Source organism: Eretmochelys imbricata, chromosome 9 (assembly GCF_965152235.1).
Source record: "Eretmochelys imbricata isolate rEreImb1 chromosome 9, rEreImb1.hap1, whole genome shotgun sequence".
In the NCBI taxonomy this organism is placed as follows: Eukaryota; Metazoa; Chordata; order Testudines; family Cheloniidae; genus Eretmochelys; species Eretmochelys imbricata.
Window position 1 is genome coordinate 793,309 of NC_135580.1, and position 19,551 is coordinate 812,859.

At 51.4% G+C, this 19,551-nt stretch overlaps 1 protein-coding gene across 1 annotated transcript in view; it reads left to right on the forward strand.

The window, feature by feature from the left end:
- The window catches only part of LOC144269917 (D-beta-hydroxybutyrate dehydrogenase, mitochondrial-like), a 48,445-nt gene that overhangs the window by 818 nt on the left and 28,076 nt on the right, over positions 1-19,551 (forward strand). The window contains exon 2 of the mRNA XM_077825979.1: positions 16,190-16,300. Within this exon, the coding sequence (XP_077682105.1) occupies positions 16,190-16,300 (111 nt within the window). The remainder of the gene's footprint in view (positions 1-16,189; positions 16,301-19,551) is intronic.

A 19,551-nucleotide genomic window follows, 5' to 3' on the forward strand; every position in this document is an offset into this window, starting at 1 on the left:
AGCCCCGCCCCGAGCCCCGCGCCCCGCCCCGAGCCCCGAGCCCCGAGCCCCGCGCCCCGCCCCGAGCCCCGCGCCCCGCCCCGCACCCCCCTGACCTGCACCGAGCCCCGCACCCCGCCGCTAGCCCCTCCCCGCACCCCGCCCCGAGCCCTGCACCTCCCTGACCCGCACCGAGCCCCGCACCCCGCCCCGAGCCCTGCACCCCCCTGACCTGCACCGAGCCCCGCACCCCGCCGCTAGCCCCGCCCCGCACCCCGCCCCGAGCCCTGCACCTCCCTGACCCGCACCGAGCCCCGCACCCCGCCCCGAGCCCTGCACCCCACCGCTAGCCCCGCCGCCAGCCCCGCACCCCGCCCCGAGCCCTGCACCCCACCGCCAGCCCCGCCGCCAGCCCCGCACCCCGCCCTGCACCCCACCGCCAGCCCCGCCGCTAGCCCCGCACCCCGCCCCGAGCCCTGCACCCCCCTGACCCGCACCGAGCCCCGCACCCCGCCGCTAGCCCCGCCCCGCCCCGAGCCCCGCACCCCACCGCCAGCCCCGCCCCGAGCCCCGCACCCCGCCCCGCCCCGAGCCCCGCACCCCCCTGACCTGCACCGAGCCCCGCACCCCGCCGCTAGCCCCGCACCACGCACCGAGCCCTGCACTTCCCTGACCCGCCCCGAGCCCTGCACCCCCCTGACCTGCACCGAGCCCCGCACCCCGCCGCTAGCCCCGCCCCGCACCACGCACCGAGCCCTGCACCCCACCGCCAGCCCCGCCCCGAGCCCTGCACCCCGCCCCGAGCCCTGCACCCCACCGCCAGCCCCGCCGCTAGCCCCGCACCCCGCCCCGAGCCCTGCACCCCCCTGACCCGCACCGAGCCCCGCACCCCGCCGCTAGCCCCGCCCCGCACCCCGCCCCGAGCCCCGCACCCCACCGCCAGCCCCGCCCCGAGCCCCGCACCCCGCCCCGAGCCCTGCACCCCACCGCCAGCCCCGCCCCGAGCCCCGCCCCGAGCCCTGCACCCCACCGCCAGCCCCGCCCCGAGCCCCGCACCCCCCTGACCTACACCGAGCCCCGCACCCCGCCGCTAGCCCCGCACCACGCCCCGAGCCCTGCACCCCCCTGACCCGCACCGAGCCCCGCACCCCGCCGCTAGCCCCGCCCCGCACCCCGCCCCGAGCCCTGCACCCCACCGCCAGCCCCGCCCCGAGCCCCGCACCCCGCCCCGCCCCGAGCCCCGCACCCCCCTGACCTGCACCGAGCCCCGCACCCCGCCGCTAGCCCCGCACCACGCACCGAGCCCTGCACTTCCCTGACCCGCACCGAGCCCCGCACCCCGCCCCGAGCCCTGCACCCCCCTGACCTGCACCGAGCCCCGCACCCCGCCGCTAGCCCCGCCCCGCACCACGCACCGAGCCCTGCACCCCACCGCCAGCCCCGCCCCGAGCCCTGCACCCCGCCCCGAGCCCTGCACCCCCCTGACCCGCCCCGAGCCCCGCACCCCGCCGCTAGCCCCGCCCCGCACCCCGCCCCGAGCCCTGCACCCCACTGCCAGCCCTGCCCCGAGCCCCGCACCCCGCCCCGAGCCCTGCACCCCCCTGACCCGCCCTGAGCCCCGCACCCCGCCCCGAGCCCTGCACCGCCCGCCAGCCCCGCCATGCACCGAGCCCTGCACCCCCCTGACCCGCACCGAGCCCCGCACCCCGCCGCTAGCCCCGCCACGCACCGAGCCTTGCACCCCACCGCCAGCCCTGCCCCGAGCCCTGCACCCCGCCCCGAGCCCTGCACCCCCCTGACCCGCCCCGAGCCCTGCACCCCCCTGACCCGCCCCGAGCCCTGCACCCCCCTGACCCGCCCCGAGCCCCGCACCCCGCCCCGAGCCCTGCACCCCACCGCCAGCCCCGCCCCGAGCCCCGCACCCCGCCCTGAGCCCTGCACCCCCCTGACCCGCCCTGAGCCCCGCACCCCGCCGCTAGCCCCGCCCCGCACCCCGCCCCGAGCCCTGCACCCCCCGCCAGCCCCGCCACGCACCGAGCCCTGCACCCCCCTGACCCGCACCGAGCCCCGCACCCCGCCGCTAGCCCCGCACCACGCACCGAGCCCCGCACCCCGCCGCTAGCCCCGCCCCGCACCCCGCCCCGAGCCCTGCGCCCCCCGCCAGCCCCGCCACGCACCGAGCCCTGCACCCCCCTGACCCGCACCGAGCCCCGCACCCCGCCGCTAGCCCTGCCCCGCACCACGCACCGAGCCCTGCACCCCACCGCCAGCCCCGCCCCGCACACCGAGCCCCGCCCCGAGCCCTGCACCCCCCTGACCCGCACCGAGCCCCGCACCCCGCCGCTAGCCCCGCCCCGCACCACGCACCGAGCCCTGCACCCCACCGCCAGCCCCGCCCCGAGCCCTGCACCCCGCCGCCTGCCCCGCACCCCCCTGACCCGCACCGAGCCCCGCACCCCCCGCCAGCCGCACCACGCACCGAGCCCTGCACCCTGCCGCCTGCCCCGCACCCCCCTGACCCGCACCGAGCCCTGCACCCCGCCGCCAGCCCCGCCACGCACCGAGCCCTGCACCCCGCCGCCAGCCCCGCCTCGCACCGAGCCCTGCACCCCGCCCCGAGCCCCGCCCCGCACACCGAGCCCTGCACCCCGCCTCTTGCCCCGCACCCCCCTGACCTGCACCGAGCCCTGCACCCCGCCGCCAGCCCCGCCCCGCCCCACGCACCGAGCCCTGCACCCCGCCGCCTGCCCCGCACCGAGCCTCGCACCCTGACCCGCACCCCGCCTCCAGCCAGCCTTGCCCGGCACCCTCCGCCCTGCCCGCAGCCAGCCCGGCCCTGGCCTGCACCCCCCGCCTGCAGCCGACCCCACGCCTACTGGTGCCATGCGGTTCCCAGGGCAGTAACCCTGCACACCTGCTTCAATGATGGGGACAGGGACCCACACATGTGCTTACCCCCAGGGAGTGGCTGGGACCCACACATGTGAAACGGAGCTCATTTCTAGTTCAGGCCCATCTTTAAAAAAAAAAAAACTTTCGGAGAAACACTGCAGGGAAGGGTAAAGACTGAAGGGCAAGACCAAGGAATCCCTCACAGTAACTCCACCTTCCTTCTCTGCCCTTCCCTGTTCTCCCTTCCTTTCCTCTCAAGGTTCACTTCCATTAATCTTTTATTTGTGTCTTTCAATCTTTAGCCTCTTTAACTGACACAGAAAAGCTACTTTAACCTGACTCTTCTCTCACACCAGCGTAAATCAGGAGGAACTTCACTAACAGCAGTGGAATTATAGATTCACAGATTCCAAGGCCAGAAGGGACCATTGTGATCATCTAGTCAGACTTCCTGGATAACGCAGGCCAGAGAACTTCCCCACAGGAATTCCTAGAGCAGATTTCAGAGGCTCTTGTTGAGCCCTGGGCTGTACCTGCCAGGAGAGAGATGTAGGACACGCAGCCACCATTTGAAATAACTGTGCTGCCCTCGCAAGGAATGCTGCATTTCAGGGGCCTTTGAGATACATGTACTAACCACCTCCTAAGTGTCAGTCGCGGTATTAAAGGGCGGTTGGAATCATTCCCCAGGATCAGACCGTGCAGAGAAATCTGGCTGTTTGCAGCTGACACCAAGCAAATTGTCACCGAATTTCTAAGATTTTCCTCAGCTCCTAATGGGCACTGCTGTATTTATGCTGCTGTTCCTGGCTTCTGCAACATACGGCCACATCCCCTAGCCACTGAAACTAATGCGAGCCTTGCCATTGACTTCAATGGCAGTAGGACCCGGCCTCTGAGTTCTGTCTAGCGTGCCTGACAAGCAGCAGTAACTCAGCTGTCTCCAGGATTCCTACCAGAAATGCACCACCGCCAAACAGAGCATTCGCTCTTTGCAGCTCTGCGCAGAGTCCTAGCCTTGCTGTCAGATTGTTCTGTGCTGGTCCTGGAATTACACAGAACAGTCAATCACATGGGCCAGAATAAATATAATTGGCCCTGGAGCCACACTAGGCTGGGCACTTGAGGATTTCACCATCCCTGCAGCACAGGAACGACCCTGCTGTTGTGTCCTGGCCTCGGCTCCTTCCTTCTCCCGGCTGATGCTGGGTCACACAAACACGTCCTGGACATTCTTCCTCTTCACATCTGTTACCTGAGATGGGTCACATGACAGTCAGAGCAGGAGCAAGCATTAGCCGTTTCCTGGGACGTTGTGTGCCTTTTCCTCAGCCGCCTCATGTTCCCTAGCAGCAAGCACGACCCGGTCAGTTCTGAACCCTTGGCATTTGGACGAGCTGGTGGGATTGAGCAGCGCATCTCTGTTAACTAGAGTACATCTGTACTCAGTGGTATGTGGGAGAGGGGCCTTCCACTATTTCCCTTCCCCAGCTGCCTATAGGGCCCCGAGAACCCTGGGCCACAGCCCCTTCTCCAATCCGAGGGACCTGAAACGTAAAGAACCTTGGCCATAGGCTGGAAGTGCCAATGGGCAGCCAGTCCCAAGAGCTTGTTAGAATCATAGAATATCAGGGTTGGAAGCGACCTTAGGAGGTCATCTAGTCCAACCGCCTGCTCAAACGGGACCAATCCCCAACTAAATCATCCCAGCCAGGGCTTTGTCAAGCCTGACCTTAAAAACCTCTAAGGAAGGAGATTCTACCACCTCCCTAGGTAACCCATTCCAGTGCTTCACCACCCTCCTAGTGAAAAAGATTTTCCTAATATCTTTCCCCAAGCTCACAACTCACTCCAGTGCTCTCACAGTTGCCCTGGGCTGCCCTTTACAGCCCATGAAGAGCACGGCTGAAGGTCTCTCCATTTCTGGGAGGACCCAGGTCAGTTCACTGGGCAGGGATGCAGTCCTGCTCAGGGTGCAGCTACCGCAGCTGTTAGCACTTCACACAGCACAGCAATGTACATTTTTCTTATATTTGTCCATTAGCTGCAGCCCTTTAGTGCAACTTACATTGCAGTGACCACAGAACCTCCCTTATGTGCTATGCTCCAGCCTAGAGCGGATGCTTCTTTATTTACAGCCACGTTCTAACCTCAGTTATGAAAGCGCTGACACAGCTCTAATGATTTCCACTCAAGTAAAAGAAGGAGCATCTCAGCAGCTAGCTCAGGAAGCAGTTAATCATGGAGAGCAGAACCGTATGAACCGAAAGAGGGATTTGAAATCCCACAGAGTGGAGATCTGCCCCCCTGTTTTTGGAGTTGACACTAATATGAACCAACCCAGATGTTAATTCCAGTAACATACTTCTACCTGGTGCCTGATGACTTTACCACCCACTAGGAGAGTAGAACTGATGAAAACTGAGCCTATGCAAGGGCTGTTTTCCTTTGTTGCTTCCTGGGTTTCGCAGAACGATATTAATGAGATATTAGCGAACCAGGCCCATGAGATGCGTGTGTGAACTTGTTCCCATGCAGAGTCCATATTTGCACTGTGTGGTGGGGAGGAATTTGGTGATCTCAGTTCAAGGTCCACAAAACCCACCACCTCAATTGCCCTGAGTTAGTGAAACTACTATCTTCAGCAGACAGACCAAGGAATGGGTGAGCACAGAAGCCTAAATTGCTCTCTCATGCCTAACAGCTGGGCCAAACTGGGGTAAGTCAGAAGAGGATCAGGTCCCTAGGCTGAAATCCTGGCCCCACTGAATCAATGGCAAAATGCCCTTTTACTGCATAGTAGCTAAGACTTCATCTCTAGTGGTTTAGTTGGGAAGTTCTCGTGTGCAATTTAATACCACGCAGCACTGCCTGGTCTGTTAGCAATTATAGAGATTCATTGGCTGGATTCAAACAGATAGCATTACAAGATGAACTATCCCTCTGAGCCCAGGTTCTCGCCCTGTGCATATACCAATTTAAGGTGTATGTGATGTAAAAAGAAGTACACATATAACACAGATACCAGATCTGATCTGGCAGCTGCTTGGAATAAAGAAGATTTAGCAGAAATGCTATTGTGGACATTACAAAGATGGGACACTTTAGTTAAACAGTGAGGTGGCAAAGTTTGCAGGCAATACTAAATTACTCAAGATAGTAAAGTTCGAAGCTGAGTGCGAGGAGTTACAAAAGGATCTCACTAAACTAGGTGATCGAATTTCATCTGCCATTTTGTTTCCTAACGTTGATAAATGCAAAGGAATGCACATTGGAAAACATAATCCCAATGATTCATACAAAATGATGGGACCTAAATTAGCTGTTACCACTCAACAAAGAAATCTTGGAGTCATTGTGGATAGTTCTCTGGAAACATCCACTCAATGTGCAACGGCAGTCAAAAAAGCGAACAATGTGAGGAACCATTGGGAAAGGGATAGATAATAAAAGACAGAAAATATAATAATGCTATTATGTAAATCCACACCTTGAATACTGGGTGCAGTTCTGGTCACCGTGTCTCCAAAAGGTAGATTAGAATTGGAAAAAGTTCAGAGAAGGAAAACAAAAGTGATGAGGGGCATGGAACGGCTTCCGTATGAGAAGAGAATAAAAAAGACTGGGACTGTTCATCTTGGGAAAGAGACGACTTGGGGGAGAGGACAGAGGTCTATAAAATCATGGCTGGTGTGGAGAACGTGAGTACGGAAGTGTTATTTACCCCTTCACGTAACACACTAACCAGGGGTGCACCCAATGAAATTAACAGACTGCAGGTTTAAAAGAAACATAAGGAAGTACTTCTTCACACAGCACACAGTCAACCAGTGGAACTCATTGCCAAGGGAAGTTGTGAAAACTGAAAGTATAACTGGGTTCAAAAAAGAATTCGCTATGTTCATGGAGGATAGGTCCATTAGTGGCTATTTGCCAAGATGGTCAGGGATGCATCCCCATGCTCTGGGTGTCCCTAAACCTCTAACTGCTCCAAATCACTGACTGTTAGAAGATAGGGTTGGACAACAGGGTGGATCTCTCAATAAATTGCCCTGTTCTGTTCATTCCTTCTGAAGCATCTGGCACAGGCCACTGGACTAGAGGGCTATTGGTCTGACCCAGTATGGTCATTCTTGTGTTCTTATGTACAGATGTACCTGAAGCATCAATATTTGGAAGAATTTTTTTGAAGTCTGTCAACTCTTGTAATAAGTGGGAAAAGATTGCATGGTATCTGGGATGCTGCAAAACTGAGCACTCTCTCACACAACTAAGACCTCGATTTTACTTAACAGACTGATAGTGAAAATAATGGAAAAAATGATTTTTAAATTTTTTTTCACAGTACTGTAAAATTAGAAATTGGTAGAAGAAAAAAGTGAACCTAGCGACTGGCACAGAATTGCAGACCTGATGTCCCACTTTATACTTTTTGAAATGAAATGTCTTTTGGTTTGTTTGTAAGCTTTGACAAATGTGCCAAATTCTGCTCTCCCAGACAGCACCACTGTAGTCTGTGGGGAGTATGTGAAAGTGCGTCCTGTGCTTATACAGTGACTCAAACTCTATGCTTGGTCTTGCTGCCACTGGAATTGCTCCCTCACATTGTGTGTCTCTGCTGTCTAATAATCTCCTGCCCCTCTAGTTCTTGTTCTCTGCCACCTGCTCAATCTCCCTGCTCCTCCAATGTTTCCCTGACCCCCACCCCTTTTATTCTGTTTCTAAACTGTAGAGCCCAGTGGAGGTGGCTGTCTTCCCCAAAGACAGCTGGGGAGACGGTAGTCATCTGTACCTCACTGCTATCTCCAGAGGCTGTAGGGAAAGGCTGTCTTAACTGGAGGCAGTTGTGGCTTCAATCAGTTGAAAGGGGAGGTAGATGGTCCAGAACACTAGCCTATGACTTTGGAACTGTGGGTTCAAGTCCCGCTTTGCTACAGACTTCCTGTGTGCTCTTGGGAGCAGGTCACTTACTCCAGCGTTGCTTAATATATTAAAGATCTGGGAAAGGGGTGAGCAGGGAGGTAGCAAAATTTGCAGATGACTCAAAGTTACTTAGGATAAGAGACGTCTGTGAGGAACTTCAGAGACCTAAACAAGCTAGGTGAGTGGGCAACACAATGGCAAATTAATTTTAATTTTGACAAAGGCAAAGTAATGGAAATTGGAGGGAAAAAATTACTCCTGCCACTCTCATGGTTCTAAATAAACTTTCTCAACTTGTCAGAGGGTGGCTGGCCCCTTTAAGGGAAAATGGGGCTTCAGTCTAACCTGTGACAAGGTCAGCTCACTTCCTCAGATGGCTGAGGTCATGTGATTAACTCAGGCCAGGCCTGGGGAGATGAGGGAGGAAAGGACAAGAGACCTGGGATAGTCATTGCAGAAAGGAGCTAGGTGGGGTTAGGAGTATTGATCTGGGGTTAGGCCCTGAAAGGCCAATGTGTGTAAGGACTAAATAAAATGAACCCCAGAGGGGAAGAGTTTTAATTACCATGGGACTGTGATGTGGAGTTCTTAAGGGGACGTGAGCAGAAGGAGAAACCGAGGCAGGGCACTGCAGAGAAAGGGACTTGGGCATTATTATGGATAGCTCAGTGAAGACTTCTCGATACGCAGCTTTTGCTAACAATCAAGCAAGATGTTAGGATGCATGAAGAGTGGGATGCTGAATAATATCAAGACTATTTTAATGCCTTTATTTAAATCAATGGTGTGTCCCCAGCTGTAAGTCTGCGCGTAGAACTGGCCACCCCATTTCAGAAGGGATAGTGCAGAACTAGAGTGGGTTCAGAGACGGGCAACAAGAACTATCAAGGGCCTGGAAAAACTCTAGTACAAAGAGAGATTGAAAAGACTGTGACTGCTATGCTAGAAAGGAGATGAGCGAGAAGGGACATGATAAAAACTATGTAGAATGATGAGTTGTCTAGAGAAGGGAGATCAGGAACTGTTTTTACTGTCTCATAGCACAAGTACAAGGGGACATTCAATTAAATGAAATGGTGGGCAAATCAAAACCGATTAAATTGAAACACTTTATGATTAAACACAACATGATTAAATGTGGAACTCGTTGCCCTAAGAAATCATTGAAGCCAAGAATTTAAGATTCAAAAAAGGACTGAGCATTTATATGGATATCAAGAATATGCAGACTTATAATTAATGATAAAAATCCTGTAGAAGGGACATCAAACCTTGCGCCTCAGAGCTTAAGACTGTCTCTAATGATTAGAGATCAGGATGAGCCATAATGTTGAAGGCAGTATCCCACATCTGCTGCTGTGGGGTTCTTACACCTTCCTCTGCAGCATCTGGTGCAGGCCCCTGTCAGAGGTAGGATATTGGACTAGATGGACTCCAGGTCTGATCGAGGTTGGCGATTCCTGTGTTCCTCAATGAAGAGAAATACACTTACATTTTTAGGAAACTAAAGACCCGCCACTTTTACATAATGAACTTGTCAGAAAATGTATAAAATAAGCCCCTGTGCCTTTGCTGCCAGGAGTCCACAGACCCCAATCCTCACTGCATTTTCATGCAGTGTGTGCAGAGTCCCCAGGAGAACCCAGCCCATGCTCTGCTACCCGTGGCCAAGAGGAGTAAATCTGATTTGTGCCACTGAGATCAGTGGATCTGGCTGAATACACAGAGGGACATGGGTGTTGGAACTTGGCGTGCTGGGGGTTCCGCCGCACCCCATAGCTTGAAGTGGTTTCCATCATAGACAGGGTTTACAGTTTGGTCCAATGGCTCTCCACACCCCCACTATACACATTGTTCCAGCCCCCCTACACAGGGAGCAGACCTCCTAAGCAAACAGAGATTCTTTTCACACACAAACTTCTCAAAGCAGCACCACCCTGTTACTCCCTAATTCATATTATCAAGAACATTAGAAAAATCAGCAACTCAGAGGGGGGATCAGCATTCAGCAGAGGAATGTTACCAGACTCTGGATCGTCTCTCAGTAGTTATAATCCAGATTGGTTCATATTTTGTGAAGTTGCCTCAGTATTATGGTACATTTGAAATGGTTCTGTTACTAGGACAGAAGCCCTTAAGTGCCTGGTAAAGCAGTCTGAAATTAAGTGTTTGTTGTCGGAACAGACAAAGTTCAGTATTGTAACTGCTTGTTTTGAACTTAAATGAATCCATGGTGCACCAGATAATAAGGAGGGTGTCAAGGATGGGTTCACAGGGAATGGGACCTTGAAAAACAAATGACAGCGAGAGAGGGAATAGGAAAAAGTCTAGACGAGTGTGTGGAGGTTCTCAAATTATCTGGAAAGGCTGAGGTTATCCAGCTACTTTGCTTAACTTTGCCTCTGTTGCAATCAGTGGATCTAATTTTGAGCATGTGTGGAAATTGTTCAGTTTATTTTAAAGAAAATCAGACCCTTTTTTGAAAAAAATAAGTAAACTGTAAATGTGTTGATGTAGGTGCAGGTTTAAGTGAATATTTATTGTAAAGTACTTAGACACACAACTTGCCTTTGTGGAAAATGTCATCTAGATATAGCAGTGCCGTGCGTATAGATTAGTGAGCTAGCACACGTGATATCACTGAGTCATCCCACCAAAGCCATCACTAAGCCAAGAGTTCTGTGTTCCAGCATGTCAGCAGCTCCAAGGTGCACTGGCAGAACTATGTGGGGTGAGTTACCTACACACTGGTTACTCTGTAACACCTGCTGTCTCCAAGCACTGTACAAATATTGGTGAGAGAACCCTCACCATCCTTTGAGCGGCAGCTAACTAGTAGTATCTTCGTTTCACAGAGGGACAAACTGAGGCATGGAGAGGCTAAGTGATTTGCCTGAGGTCATTCCAGCAACTCGGTGTCAGGAATGTGGCCGGATTCCTGAGCTGCCTGCCAACCATGCTGCGTCTGCCTGCTCTACTCGGGACTGTTGGACCTTCACATTTACAAGCACTCAGGGCTTGTCTACGCTTACTGGGGATTAATGAGCAGCCGGCTATCAATGCATTGGCAGTCGATTTAGTGGGTCTAGTGAAGACCCACTAAATGGACCGCCGATCACTCTGCCATTGACTCCTGTACTCCACTGGATCAAGAAGAGGAGGGGGAGTCGACAGAAGAGTGTTTACGTCTCGTAGCGTGGACCCAGCAGTAAGCAGATCTAAGCTACGTCGACTTGAGATACGCTATTCACGTAACTCAAATTGCGTAGCTTAGATTGAATTTCCCCTGTAGTGTAGACAAGGCCTCGGTTAACCTGATTTTAAAATGTTCAGGGGTGCTGCTTGGGTGATGGTCATTTGAATATCTTATGAGCAGTCTTTCCATGAGCTGGAATAAAGAGCAGGAACATGAGGTATTTACACAGATCTATTTTGAAAGGTGTACATTTGCACAGCCACAACTCTGAATGGGTGTACAACACTGTGTGTGAGTGTGTGTGCTCATGGTGTTTGCTCACACAAACCAATCACTTGTACACAAACACTGGGAGATGTGTGTGCAGTGCGTCTAACTACTTCTATATCACAGTAGTATCCAAATACCTCACAGTCATTAATGTATTTATTATGCTCATGGCACCCTGTGAGGCCAGGCAGTGCTACTGTCTCCATTTTAGATGGAGAAAACGGAGGCACAGAGCCACTAAGTGATTAGCCGCAAGTCACACGGAATCTGTGGCAGAGCCACGCATTGAACGTCCTGAGTCCCAGCCTAGTGCTTTATCACAAACACCCCTTCTCAATGGGCTTATTGTTGCTGGGAGGAATGGTAGATACGCTGGAGGGTAGGGATAGGATATAGAGGGACCTAGACAAATTGGAGGATTGGGCCAAAAGAAATCTGATGAGATTCAACAAGGACAAGTGCAGAGTCCTGCACTTAGGACGGAAGAATCCAATGCACTGCTACAGACTAGGGACCGAATGGCTAGGCAGCAGTTCTGCAGAAAAGGACCTAGGGGTTACAGTGAACGAGAAGCTGGATATGAGTCAACAGTGTGCCCTTGTTGCCAAGAAGGCTAAAGGCATTTTGGGGTGAAAAAGTAGGGGCATTGCCGGCAGATCGAGGGACGTGATCGTTCCCCTCTATTTGGCGTCCGTGAGGCCTCATCTGGAGTACTGTGTCCAGGTTTGGGCCCCACACTACAAGAAGGATGTGGAAAAATTGGAAAGCGTCCAGCGGAGGGCAACAAAAATGATTAGGGGACTGGAACACATGAGTTATGAGGAGAGGCTGAGGGAACTGGGATTGTTTAGTCTACAGAAGAGAAGAGTGAGGGGGGATTTGATAGCTGCTTTCAGCTACCTGAAAGCGGGTTCCAAAGAGGATGGATCTAAACTGTTCTCAGTGGTAGCAGATGACAGAACGAGGAGTAATGGTCTCAAGTCGCAGTGGGGGATGTTTAGGTTGGATGTTAGGAAAACCTCTTTCACTAAGAGGGTGGTGAAGCACTGGAATGGGTTACCTAGGGAGGTGGTGGAATCTCCTTCCTTAGAGGTTTTCAAGGTCAGCCTTGACAAAGCCCTGGCTCGGATGAGTTAGTTGGGAATTGGTACTGCTTTGAGCAGGGGGTTGGACTAGATGACCTCCTGAGGTCCCTTCCAACCCTGATCTTCTATGATTCTATGATTCAGTGGGTAAAGGATGGGATGTAACTCGTTCCCTTATCAGTTTCTGCTCTGCCTGCTTCTGTCTATGATCTGATCCTTATCACACTGTAGTTCTTCCACATTAATCCCCTTACCTTATTATTGCTACATACATCAGCAAAAACAAAAAATAGGAGCATGAGCATCTGGAAGGGACAGCTGGACAAGTTGCCAGAGTGCGAGGCCCTTATTCCAGAAACTGTCTCTTGTAGCGTAACACAGGGAATATTGGGTTGCAAGCCACTCCCCAGAGACATTTTAAACCTAAGTTCCTTATTGCTTCCTCTTACTATTTTTTATTGTATATCATCATCACCTGAAAGATAGTGCCGCAAGGAAGCCTATACAAACTCTATATTATACAGCCCTAGCTTCAGTTTGGAGAGCTATAGAACATTACAGTCATAAACAGGACACACAATTTGGTGTTGCTGGCTCACTTAAGCTTTTAAATTTAATTGTTTCACATAACTGACAGTACCATGATGAACAGAATAGGGGACGGGGAGTTCAGTCAAAGGGGGAAGGAGTATGTCCTAGGGGTTAGAGCACAAGATTGTGTGTTTAAGGACTTCTGGGTTCTGTGCTCAAAATTACCACTGGCTTACTGTGTGACTTACTGGAATTGGAAAAGGTGCAGAGAAGGGCAACAAAAATTATTAGGGGCATGGAATGGCTGCCATATGAGGAGAGATTAATAAGACTGGGACTTTTCAGTTTGGAAAAGAGACGACTCAGAGGGGATATGATAGAGCAGGGGTCAGCAACCTTCAGCACACGGCCCATCAGGGTAATTTGCTGGTGGGCCATGAGACATTTTGTTTACGTGGACCGTCTGCAGGCACGGCCCCCCGCAGCTCCCAGTGGCCATGGTTCACTGTTCCCGGCCAATGGGAGCTGCGGGAAGCGGTGGGCCACAGGGATGTGCTGGCCGCCACTTCCCACAGCTCCCGTTGGTCAGGAACGGTGAACCGTGGCCACTGGAAGCTGCAGGGGCCCTGCCTGTGGACGGTCAATGTAAACAAACTGTCTCGCGGCCCACCAGCAGATTAACCTGATGGGCTGCGTGCCGAAGGTTGCCAACCCCTGTGATAGAGATCTATAAAATCCTGACTGGCGTGGAGAAAGTAAATAAGGAAGTGTTCTTTTCTCCTTCTCATAACACAAGAGAAAGAAAGAAAGATCTTGGAGTCATTGTGGATAGTTCTCTGAAAACATCCACTCAATGTGCAGGGCAGTCAAAAAAGCTAACAGAATGCTGGGAATAATTAAGAAAGGGATTGATAATAGGACAGAAAATATCATGTTGCCTCTATATAAATCCATGGTATGCCCACATCTTGAATACTGTCTGCAGATGCAGTCGCCCCATCTCCAAAAAGATATATTGGAATTGGAAAAGGTTCAGAAAAGGGCAACAAAAATTATCAGGGGTATGGAACGGCTTCTGTCTGAGGAGAGATTAATAAGACTGAGACTTTTCAGCTTGGAAAAGAGATGGCTAAGGGGAGATATGATTGAGAAAGTAGATAAGGAAGTGTTATTTACTCCTCATAACACAAGAACTAGGGCCCACCAAATGAAATTAATAGGCAGCAGCTTTAAAACAAACAACAGGAAGTATTTTTTCACATAACACACAGTCAACCTGTGGAACTCCTTGCCAGAGGATGTTTTGAAGGCCAAGACCATAACAGGGTTCAAAAAAGAACTAGATAAATTCATGGCGCATAGGTCCATCAATGGCTATTAGTCAGGATGGGCAGGAATGGTGTCCCTAGCCTCTTTGCCAGAAGCTGGGAATGAGCGACAGGGGATGGATCACTTGATGATTCCCTGTTCTGTTCATTCCCTCTGGGGCACCTGGCATTGGCCACTGTCGGAAGACAGGATACTGGGCTAGATGGACCTTTGGTCTGACCCAGTATGGCTGTTCTTATGACATTAGACAAGACATTGAATCATTGTGCATCAGTGTACCCACCCATTGAAAAAAGATAATACCAATCGAATACCTTAAAGCCAGATTAAGTGTTCATGTACTGGCAAGTTGGACTTTGCAGTGTATCAAAAAGACCTGCTAACATACATTCTGCATTCTTGCATGCCCTGTAGAATCACTCTAAAATATCATTAAGTAAGGTATTCCACAGAAATGATCAAACAATTAGAAAACCTGGCCTATGAGGAAAGGTTAAAATACTGGGCATGTTTAGTCTTGAGAAAAGCAGACTGGGAGTGCGGGGCGGGGATCGGATAACTGTCCTCAGATATGTTGAGGGCTCTTATACAGATGACAGTGATCAGTTGCTCTCCATGTCCACTGAAGGTAGGACAAGAAGTGATGGGCTTAATCAGCAGCAAGGGAGATTTAGATTAGCTACTAGAAAAACTTTCTAACTACAGAGGTAGTTAAGCTCTGGAAGAGGCTTCCAAGGGAGGTTGTGGAATCCCCATCACTGGTGGGTTTTAAGGACAGGTTGGATATACACCTGACAGGGTTGGTCTAGGTTTACTTGGTCCTTTCTCAGTGCAGGGGCTGGACTAGGTGACTTCTCAAGGGCCCTTCCAGGCCTACATTTTTATGATTCTATCTTTCCTATATTGCAGCAATAACTGACCAGTTGTTTTCATTTTGAACATGTGAATAAGAATTCACAGGTCTGTTTATACATTAAACACAGGTTAATCTTTGTGAGTCGTTCTTATTATTTTAGTTTTGCACTTGCTCTTCACATGTACATGAGCAACTTTTGTGTCCATCCTGATGGGGAGCAATAACAATACCACCTAGCTCTTATACATCATTTTTTCATCCATCGAGCGCAAGCAACATAAGTAGCATTAGACCCATTTTTTCAGGTGAGGAAACTGAGGCACAGAGCAATGAGGTAACTTGTCCATGGTCACCCAGCAGGGCAGAGGCAGGGCTGTGAATAGACCCCAGGTTTCTGAAGTCCCAGTCCACTGCTCTTCCCAACTGCTGTGTCCAGCCTACTAGATGAGTCTGAATATGTTTTGTGGAATTTTGGTGTCATCTTCTCTTGTTGCTGGTGTCTGAAATTTTGCTGCCTTTTTCTGTCTCTCTACGTTGATTTACTTTTTAAAAAGGGAACTGTTGTCAGTGTCATTGTAACATAAATCTGGTTTTCTTGTTAGAATGGAAGCATGTATTATGTGTTGTACAGTGCATTTTCAAGAGAGAGCTCATTGCATTTCTGGACAAAAATGCCCACATTCTGATCTCAATTACACTGGTGTCAAGCAGGAGAAAGTCAATGGTGTTAGACTGGTGTAAAATCAGTGTGACAGCAGTGTCAGGCCCATTGTGCCTTGCAGCTGGTGGTGTCATTTACAGCTGTGCACAGTAGGTGTGAAATGCTATAAATGTGTAGAGGGTTTTGAGTCTGGTAATGTCTCACACTCACTGTGCATGAGTGTAAATGGAAGTGCAAGGGGTGGGGTAGAATCAGGACAACTTCAAAACAACTTAGGGCTTGTTGACATATGGTGTAGCCAATATCCCTACTAAAATACTATTGACATGTGCTAAGCCTACTCGTTGGGCTGCGAGCTGCACCGGTGCTATGTATTGTAATTTTAATGGGCTTCTGCAGCATTGTAATAGCTCTTGCTATCACAGAGTGTATCCACTCCCTCTGAACTGTTGGCTTCCCCTGCACAGGTTGACGGGAAGGCAGTGCTAATAACAGGCTGTGACAAAGGCTTTGGACATGCCTTGGCAAAGCAGCTGCATGCGCAGGGATTCACTGTCTTTGCTGGCTGTTTGCTGATGGTGAGTACTATGTTAAGTTAACTCTGTTAGAGGTTGTGAAGGGCACATTTTAATGGGATAGTAACATGCTGATTTAAAGCCTGTGATCAATGAAAATGTCTCTGCATTTTTAAAAAAAATTCAAATTAAACATATTTTTACTTAGACTTCCACATTTCTTGCTCAGCATTGCGGAGTCAAAGCAGCTAGCTGTGGAAAAGCCCTAACAGACTATCAAATCAACAGGTCTTTCAGCCAAGAAAACCATCCCACTCGAATCTCTTATTAGAGACATCATCGACAGAAGCAAATAGATGCAATGCCAGGTGGAACACTTTCAGGAACTCTGTTAATGTGAAACCACTGTTTCTGAAGTAGCTCTAAATGAGATCTCTAGATTACCCAAGATCTTGATATAGAACCGTCTGTAAAGTCAGTCACCTCCTAGCACCAGGAATGGCTACAGGAAAAGACGGAATTCCATCTGAAGTACAGAAGAAAGGAGGACAGGTGTCAGACTCTCTGGGCAGCCAGCTGAGACAGGAGCTGGCTAGCATGGAAGCAGGCAAAGGCCAGAGCAGGCTGCAACAGGATCAAGGGCTGGATGGAGTAGAAGCAGTCTGTCAGAATTACTAGGCAATGGGTGTGTTCCCGGCCTGGTAGTGATGTTGAGCAGACTGGAGAGACTGCTTCCCTTAGGAGCCTGTGTACCTGTCTTGGAATCAGCTGGGTGGGTCCTCACCTGTGGATTGGCTGAACCCTGGTTGGATGTGTGGGGCCTACCACAGGATGCTTCTGATGACTCATCAGGCTTAGGCAGGCTCAGAGGTAACTCCGGTTTAGGAAGGTTCAGGCCAGAGGTAACTGGTCACACATCAGATTGTGCATATGTTTAAGCACAATGTCTTGCTGTCCTGCCTGAGGGCAGGAGGAGGACCGCAAGACATGAAGGACACCAACATCATAATGTTGAACAAAAACAAAGGAGACTGGAGTGATTTCAGCAGCTGCAAAGGAATCTCCCTCTTTAGTGTTGGCAAGGCATTTGTGTGGGTCATTCTCAAAAGACTGCAAGTTCTTGCTGAACATGTATATCCAGAGAGTCAGTGAGGCTTCTGTCCTGACAGATCAACCATCAACATGGTCTTGAGACTGAGGCAACTGCAAGAAAAGTGTCAAGAACAAGGAAAATCTCTCTACGTTGACTTCATAAATCTAACAAAGGCTTTGAACTGATCAGCAGAAAGGGCCTTTTCTGAGTACTAGAGAGGATTGGCTGGCCCCCAGTCCTCCTCAGTCTGATCTTTATCTTTCCATGATGGCATGAAGGCTACAATCCAGTGTAACGGTGATCAATCCAACAGCTTTGAAATCTGCAGGGGTGTCCAACAGGGATGTGTTTAGGCACCAACACTCTGATATAGTCTTCTCTCTCCTGCTTGATCATACTTTCTCATCTAGTACCAGGGCAGTACATTCCCGTACAAGATCAGATGGGAACGTCTTCAACATCGCATATCTTAAGAGCAAAAAGCAAAGTCAAATGCATGATGATAAGATAATTTTTTTATTTGCTGTTGCTCAGGAATTCGATTTATTAACCATTCATGATATTGTAACATGACACACAATATCTGAACTGCTTCAGTGCTTACACCATTGTCTGTTGAGACAGATGGCTGCCATGTATTTATTTGTGTTACTGTAGTGCGTAGGAGTCCTAATCATAGACCAGAACCCCATTGCACTAGGTGTTGTACAAAAACAAAACAAAGTGACAGCCCCTGCCCCAAGAAGCTTACAGCCTCAGTATAAGACAAATGACAACAGGATACAGATAGATGGAGGAGAAGTATACAATGAAAGAATATTGCTTGGCATGACAGGCAGTGAGCTCTGCACACCAGCAGCCTAACCAATGTCATGTTTTTTGTAGGCACCTCAGCAAAGTGGGGCACGGGGGGGATTTGAAGGGGATAGTGAGGTAGCTAGTGATATTATCATTGTCCTACTCACCCTCCTCTGCCTGTGTGTGCCCCTCACTTGTTCTGCCATATCAGTGTAGACTCTAAGTTCCTGGGCAGCAGCCAGAACTCTTGTGAACTCTGCTTGGTTGGCGGGAGAGGCCACGTAGCATATTTGGGGTGTTGAAAAGCAACGCAGGGAGAGACTTCCAGAGCTTCAGACAACTCAGGGCAAATGTGCGGCCAGCAGGCCACTCTCCTCCCCCTCCTGCGGCCCCCCGGCTTTAAGCCAGGGCTGTGGTTAGCTTAAGTGTCTCCAACAATTGTAGCTGTAATTGTATCCACAGGCACTGACTTTCTTCTTTCCAGGTGGGTGCTCCACTCCTGCTCCGCCCTGAGGCCCCGCCCCCACTCAGCCCCTTCCCAAGGCCCCACCCTCACTCTGTCTCTTCCTGCCCCTGCTCTGCCCCCTCCTCCCACCGCCTGCTGCCGAACAGCTGATATGTGGGGCCCCCCCCGGAAAGCTGATTGGTGGGTGCTGAGCACCCACTATTTTTTTCCATGGGTGCTCCAGCACCTATGGTGATATCCCCTGGGCAGATATGGATCCCTCAGGAAGCTGGATCCCAAACGCTCTAGGGTCACTGGCTGTGAGTACAGAGTATGGCGCTCCAGAGCAACATGCTACCAGAATGGCGGGCAGCACCTTTCTGCTCTGACTTCATCTTCCAAACAGCCCCCTGGGGTAACCCCAGTGCAGGAGACCTGGGGAATGACATGGCCTGTCTATTTCCATGGGCCAAGCCTAGAGGAAAATAAAAAAAGGAGCAACTGGGAGGGCCAAGTCAATTCAGGTTTTGATATAACAATTGAAGATTTTACTAATAACAGATGAAACGAAATGCAGGAATTTTTATATATTTTTTACTTTTCTGTGTTCCTTTAAGATAATTTAAAGCTGACTAGGAAATATTTGAAGGTGGCCATTGTATCCAGATGATATGTCTGGGGGGAGAAAGCAGAAGGAGACTCCGCTGGTTGGAAGGCATGAGATGCACTGTCCTGAGATTGGGGGTTCCACGACCACCACTCCCAAGAGAAGGAGGCGGGTGGTGGTGATCGGGGACTCTCTCCTTCGGGGGACTGAGTCATCTATCTGCCGCCCTGACCGGGAAAACCGAGAAGTCTGCAGCTTGCCAAGGGCTAAGATTCGCGATGTGACGGAGAGACTGCCGAGACTCATCAAGCCCTCGGATCGCTACCCCTTCCTGCTTCTCCACGTGGGCACCAATGATACTGCCAAGAATG